Source organism: Scylla paramamosain, chromosome 44 (genome assembly GCF_035594125.1).
Source record: "Scylla paramamosain isolate STU-SP2022 chromosome 44, ASM3559412v1, whole genome shotgun sequence".
Taxonomy (NCBI): Eukaryota; Metazoa; Arthropoda; class Malacostraca; order Decapoda; family Portunidae; genus Scylla; species Scylla paramamosain.
This window is the reverse complement of record NC_087194.1, coordinates 8,218,514-8,226,013: the sequence shown is the minus strand read 5'-3', so window position 1 is coordinate 8,226,013 and position 7,500 is coordinate 8,218,514. Positions and strand designations below refer to the sequence as shown.

The following is a 7,500-nucleotide window of genomic DNA, read 5'->3' as shown; positions in this document are numbered from 1 at the left end:
ACTGCTGGCCCTCGGTGCGAATGCTTTGGCGACGGATAGTACAGGTAAGGATGTACTTTTGATGATGATATATATATATATATATATATATATATATATATATATATATATATATATATATATATATATATATATATATATATATATATATATATATATATATAGACACACACGAGTCTACGGCCCCTCTCTCTCTCTCTCTCTCTCTCTCTCTCTCTCTCTCTCTCTCTCTCTCTCTCTCTCTCTCTCTCTCTCTCTCTCTCTCTCTCTCTCTCTCTCTCTCTCTCTCTCTCTCTCTCTCTCTCTCTCTCTCTCTCTCTCTCTCTATATATATATATATATATATATATACCCAAGAATTAAAGTGAGAAGCATGAGATTGTGAGAAGGAGGGGAGAAGTAAGTGAGATCTTCCGTTATGAAGTTGATATATATATATATATATATATATATATATATATATATATATATATATATATATATATATATATATATATATATATATATATATATATATATATATATATATATTCCCACCCTTTGCCCAATCCTAGTATTCTATTTTGATTTTCCTGCTTTGCCTTTGACCTGGAGAGCAGAGATTTAGGCACAATAAAGACTGGAAGGCACAATTCAGTAAATAAGAATCAGACACTAGCCAGCCCCTTTGATAACTGTGTAGTAATTTACTAACCCCAGGTCTTGATGACCTGGGGCTGGCGCCCCGTTTTACCTTCTCTCCTTCCATACCTTTCCTCCTTATAATCCACGTAATCAGGCTCGGGTGTCGGGTGTCTGTCCAGAATTTCAGTATGCTTATTTTTTTTTTTTTTTTTTTTTTTCTGTCCTTTGTAGTGGGTAAAGACTGCAGGGAGAGCTATGCGGTGTGAAGTGTACTTTGAGGGCCATAAATCAAATAGTATTTGGATTGTTAAATATACACCTCATAGTTTGGTACATTGTAGTTGGCCTGTAGTTCTGGACTGAATTTGGTGTTCTTCCGGGATCTCAGAAACACTGTACATTCTCTGTTTCGCCAGCTTAGAGTTATAGTTCTTGTGTAGAAGTCTGTTGTTCGGATCAGGTGGGAAGAGACTCGCTTGGTCTGGTTGCCGTTTGTCAGAGTCGAATTGACTCTCCTGGCTTGTGTATTTACCTAAATGCGACTTGCCTTGTGATTTGTTCTGTTTGTGTAAGTTAGTGGGCAGAGGATTTTTTTCTCTTGTGTTTTGTCAGTCTCTAATTTCTCTGGAATTATAGTATTTATAAAATTTAGAGGATAAAGTCCGTCTTCTGAGAGATTGGCGTCCAGCTGAACTCACACCTGCGTACTATGATATTCTGAGAGTGCGGGTGGTTGCTCCTATTGATGGTAGTTTCAGAATATTATAACCTTGTCTTTGTGGTGTCAGTCTCGTCTCTGCCTTCATAGAACGTGCCTGTGCGAGTCCTTTCCAGCGATTGTCATAAACTTTAGTTACTTGTTTTATTCCTCTGTACTGGAGGCAGAGGTGGCAACCTTGAACAAATGCTGTTTGCTGCCATGACAAGTTACTTGGATTCGTTTTCGTTTAAGCCCTGCCCTCGACTACAAGCTGTAGTCTAGGGGAAACTGACCCGAATCAGTGGCAGCTTGATAGAAATGTGGCTCGCAATCAGAACAAAATTGGCGACGTCTCGCCAGGATTTGCTGCAAGTTTTCGCAGTCATGTGGGAGAGGCAGTTTCAATGTTATTTACTTTATTTTGTATTCTTTGTATGTTTGTATCTAGCCAAACCCATGGGAAGAAAAGCTGGTGGCGTGAGTGTCCTGTGCCTGCAGGAAATGGGAGCATGTATTCGGATACACAGCCCCGCAAATAGTGTTCGCGGCAGTCCTATTAACCTGACTCTTAGTATTGTTAGACAGACAGAACGAATGTCTAAGGATGAAGTTTTAGTTGGAAATGAGGAGGCTTGAGCTGGAAGCTGAAGCCGAGGCAAGGAGGGTGAAAGCTGAAGAGGTTAGGGAAGTATGAAGTCTTCAGGAAAAGAAGGCAAGGCTGCGGGCAATGGTGTGGTGGCGGGATTGAAGCGAGATCAGCAGTGGCGTCGTTGAAAGAGGGAGGGGCCTGGTGGATGTCAGGAAGTGGAGCACTGATGACATAAGGATGCTTGTTTTTTTTTGTTTTGTTTTTTTATTCTTGTTATCTAATAAGATGAACCGACATAATTATGATCCTCAGTATTATTAGGGCCAGAATTATCGTCAACTTCAGTAGGCAAAGCAGAGGGAGCAATATCATTCTAGATTTTTTTTTTTTTTTTCTTAGAGGAACCTGAACAGAGATCTTACCAGGGTGATGAATCAGAATGGGGATGCCGGTGACGTCAAACGAAACACGATGTAAAGCAAAGGACTTTCTTGTTGTGCTCGGATAGTTCAAAACATATTTCATTGATCTATCATTGAGCAATAATTCCTTTCCTAACGAAGGGCGAGGAGAATGGGAATTAGTCATGGTCTCTGAGTGGGGCATGACTAAGATAATAGCACCTACAAAACGAGACTGCACGAAGGAGAAACACACATGAGGATAGTAAGCTCAACTAATAATTATCCTGCAGTGTCACTAGTCGCTGACTAAACGGTGTCGTACCAGCAAACCTTCCACATTTGGAAATGTCTACTGCTTAGCGAGGTAAACGCAAACCAAAAGAAATTTCATCTGTATAGTAATAATGAAGTGATGAGCTGGCAGGTGAGGTGACGACCTGAGCACCGACGTCCATCTAGTCTGAAGGACACACCTAAACTTTGTAGTGATGATGGTGGTGGTGGTGATGATTACCGTGGTGATAAAGGTATTAGTGATGGTCTTGGTAGTGGTGGCGTTGATAATAGTGGCGCAAGAGGTGGTGATATCAGGTATTGGAGTTGGTGGTGGTGGCGGTCGTTGTGGTGGTGGTGGTAAGGTTGAGGATGGTGGTGGTGGTGGTGATGATAATAACGATCATTTATAAGGATTATTATTATTGTTATTATTATTATTATTATTATCATCATTATTATTATTATTATTATTATTATTATTATTATAATTATTATTATTATTATCGTCATCATCATCACCAAGATTATAATGATAATATTATTAATAATGATGACAATAATAATAATAATAATAATAATAATAATAATAATAATAATAATAGTAAAAATAATAAAATAATCATAATAATAATGATAGTTATGAACAATAGAAATTCTAATAAATATAGTTGTTATCATATAAATAATATGACCCTTTTTCTTCAATCACACACACACACACACACACACACACACACACACACACACACACACACACACACACACACACACACACATGCAGGAAGTACCGCCCTCCACCTTGCTGCAGCGCGTGGCCACCAGCAGTGTGTAGCAGCCCTCATACCTGTCACCCCTCCCATGCCGGAGCACCTCGAGGCATTCACCCCTGTACACCTTGCCAGTTTCCGTGGCCACGTGGAAATACTGGAGCAGCTAGTGGATGCGGGCTGGCCTCTTACTGCTAAAGATAGTATTGGCCACACACCCCTACATTGTGCTGCGTACGGCGGGAGTGTAGCGGTGCTGAAGTGGTTGATTCAGCGATATAGTAACCCGTTCGTGAAAAACAATGATGGACGCACCCCACTTGACGTGGCCGTGCTGTTTGGTCGCTACGAGGTGGAGACCTGGCTGGCCAAGAATGGTAGTGCTGCAGTGAAGGACGAGTTTCAGCGTGTGAGAGAAGTGGTACGTAAGGCTGTGGTGTGTTTCTTCCTTCTTTCACGTTTTATCTACCTTTAGTGTTTCATCAATGAATGAATATCGCGCGTTTTGGAACTTCTGATGGAAATGCCACTGTGAAATCAATAGTATACATAAACACACACACACACACACACACACACACACACACACACACACACACACACACACACACAGACACACACACACACACACACACACATATATACATACATATATATATATATATATATATATATATATATATATATATATATATATATATATATATATATATATATATATATATATATATATATATATATATATATATATATATATATATTAAATTCTGGCGACACCAGCCTCGGACTCCCCATCTGGGGAGGGGACCATAAATGTCCCCAGGTCGGACTGCCTTTCTGTCGACGACCCTAAGTGTCTTGACACCCCCTTCAACTTTTTCTTCATTAACTTCTGCAACATTCGTGGTCTAAGATCTAATTTTCAATCTGCAGAACACCACCTCTCTTCTAAACCTCATCTTCTTTTCCTCACTGAAACTCAGATGTCTGAGGCAACTGACAGTAGCCCCTTTTCTGTTCCCTCCTACTTTCTCTATCCTCATTTTCGATCCAAAGCTGGATGCTGCGTTTATGTGCGCAATGACTTAACCTGCTTTCGTGCCCACGCTCTTGAATCTTTCGAGTTTTCCACCATCTGGCTATGACTACAGAGTCACTCTCAAACTAAATTCATCTGTCCTGTAAACCTCTCACTTAACTCCTCTGACTATAAGAAATTCTTTGACTACTTAACTTCCAATGTGGAGCACATTCTGACCCTCTTCCCTTTTGCAGAGATCTCCATTCCTGGAGACTTCAATGTTCACCATCAGCTTTGGCTTTCCTCTCCCTTCAACGACCATCCTGGTGAACTTTGCTATCCTCCACGACCTAGAGCAATTGGTGCAACACCCTACTCGTATTCCTGACCGTCTTGGACATACGCCCAACATTCTTGACCTTTTCCTGATCTCTAATCCTGCTTATGCTGTCACCCTTTCTTCTCCGTTGGACTCCTTCCATCACAATCTCATATCTGTATCTTGTCCTATCGCTCCAATCCCTCCTCAGGATCCCCTAAGTGAAAGTGCCTCGGGTTTTGCCTCTGCTAGTTGAGGAGGTATTTTGCTGATTTTCCTTGGAATGACTACTGCTTCCGTGTCAGAGATCCGTCTTTGTGTGCTGAGCGCATAACAGAGATGATAGTGTCTGGCATGGAGGCGTACATTCCTCACTCTTTTTCTCGTCCTAAAGCTTCTAAACCTTGGTTTAACACAGCTTGTTCTCGTGCTACACATGATAGAGAGGTGGCCCACAAAAGGTACTTCTCCTAAATCTATTAGGTTCTGTCCTGTCACCCACTCTTCTTATTATTCATTAATGATCTTCTAAACCAAACTGTCCTATCCACTCTTACGCTGATGATACCAACCTGCACTTTTCCACGTCTTTTCATAGACGTCCAACCCTTCAGGAGGTAAACATTTCACGAAGGGAAACCACTGAACGCTTGATTTCTGATCTTTCTAGAATTTCTGATTGGGGCAGAGCAAACTTGGTATCGTTCAATACCTCAAAAACTCAATTCCTCCATCTATCAACTCGACACAACCTTCCAGACAACTACCCCCTCTTCTTCAATGACACTCAACTGTCCCTCTCTTCTACACTGAATATCCTCGGTCTGTCCTTTATTATAATCTGAACTGAAAACTTCACATCTTATCTCTAGCTAAAACAGCTTCCATGAAGTTAGGTGTTATGAGACGTTTCTGCCAGTTTTTCTCACCCCCACAGCTGCTAACTCTGTACAAGGGCCTTATCCGTCCATGTATGGAGTATGCTTCACATGTTTGGGGGGTTCCACTCATACTGCTCTTCTAGACAGGGTGGAATCAAAAGCTTTTCGTCTCATCAACTCCTCTCCTCTAACTGACTGTCTTCAGCCTCTCTCTCATCGCCGCAGTGTTGCATATCTAGCTGTCTTCTACCGCTATTTTCATGCTAACTGCTCTTCTGATCTTGATAACTGCATGCCTCCTCTCCTCCCGCGGCCTCGCTGCACAAGACTTTCTTCTTTCTCTCACCCCTATTCTGTCCACCTCTCTAACGCAAGAGTTAACCAGTATTCACAATCATTCATCCCTTTCTTTGGTAAACTCTGGAACTCCCTGCCTGTTTCTGTATGCCTTGAATTCCTATGCCTTGAATTCCTATGAATTTAATTCCTTCAAGTGGGAGGTTTCATGACACTTATTCATCATTTTTTTACTACTGCTTTGACCCTTTTATGGGACTGGCGTTTCAGTGTTTTTTTTTTTTTTTTATTGAATTTTTTTGCCCTAGGTCTGTGTCCTTCCTACATATATACTCGTATATATATATATATATATATATATATATATATATATATATATATATATATATATATATATATATATATATATATATATATATATATATATATATATATATATATATATATTTATTTATTTATTTATTTATTTATTTATTTATTCATTTATTTTATTTATTTTTTTTTTGGGGGGGGGTTTAGAAGGTCATTGATGAATGAAGAGAGTGGGTGATAGTATAGAACCTTGAGGAACACCACTGCTAATAGATTTAGGAGAAGAACAGTAACCGTCTACCACAGCAGCAATAGAACGGTCAGAAAGAAAACTTGAGATGAAGTGTCAGAGAGAAAGATAGAAGCCGTAGGAAGGTAGTTTGGAAATCAAAGCTTTGTGCGAGACTCTATCAAAAACTTTTGATATATCCAAGGCAACAGCAAAAGTTTCACTAAAATCTCTAAAAGAGGATGACCAAGACTCAGTAAGGAAAACCATAAGACCACCAGTAGAGCGGTCTTGATGGAACCCATACAGGCGATCAGATAGAAGGTTGTGAAGTGATAGATGTTTAAGAATCTTCCTGTTGAGGATAGATTCAAAAAGATAGGCAGGAAATTAAGGCAATAGGACGGTAGTTTGAGGGATTAGAACGGTCACCAGTTTTAGGAACAGGCTGAATGTAGGCAAACTTCCAGCAAGAAGGAGAAGTAGATGTTGACAGACATAGCTGAAAGAGTTTGACTAGGCAAGGTGCAAGCACGGAGGCACAGTTTCGGAGAACAGTAGGAGGGACCTCATCAAGTCCATAAGCCTTCCGATGGTTTCGGCTATCGAGGGCATGAAAAAAATCATTGCAAAGAATTTTAATAAGTAGCATGAAGTAGTCAGAGGGTGGAGGAAAGGGAGAAACAAGCCCAAAACCATCCAAGGTAGAGTTTTTAGCAAAGCTTTGAGTGAAGAGTTCAGCTTTAGAAATAGATGTGATAGCCGTGGTGCCGTCTGGATGAAATAAAGGAGGGAAAGAAGAAGAAGCAAAGTTATTTGAGATATTTTTGGCTAGATGCCAGAAATCACGAGTGGAGTTAGATCTTGAAAGATTTTGACACTGTTAATGAAGGAGTTTCTGGCTAGCTGGAGAACAGACTTGGCATGGTTCTGGGCAGAAATATGAAGTGCATGAGATTCAGTTGATGGAAGGCTTTTGTGGGTCACCTCTCTATCATGTATAACACGAGAACAAGCTGTGTTAAACCAAGGTTTGGAAAGTTTGGATCGAGAAAAAAAAGTGAGGAATTTACCCCTTTAT

The 7,500-nt window shown here is 40.2% G+C and overlaps 1 protein-coding gene across 6 annotated transcripts in view; it reads left to right on the top strand.

Moving 5' to 3' along the window:
- Positions 1-7,500, top strand: part of LOC135094046 (ankyrin-1-like) — a 131,247-nt gene that overhangs the window by 64,450 nt on the left and 59,297 nt on the right. For 5 of the 6 annotated variants that reach the window (XM_063993788.1, XM_063993785.1, XM_063993787.1 and 2 more), the window contains 2 exons: positions 1-44; positions 3,375-3,781. The exon at positions 1-44 is cut by the window's left edge and continues 257 nt beyond it. In XM_063993788.1, coding sequence (XP_063849858.1) covers positions 1-44; positions 3,375-3,781 — 451 coding nt within the window. The remainder of the gene's footprint in view (positions 45-3,374; positions 3,782-7,500) is intronic. The other variant, XM_063993790.1, reaches the window with a different exon arrangement.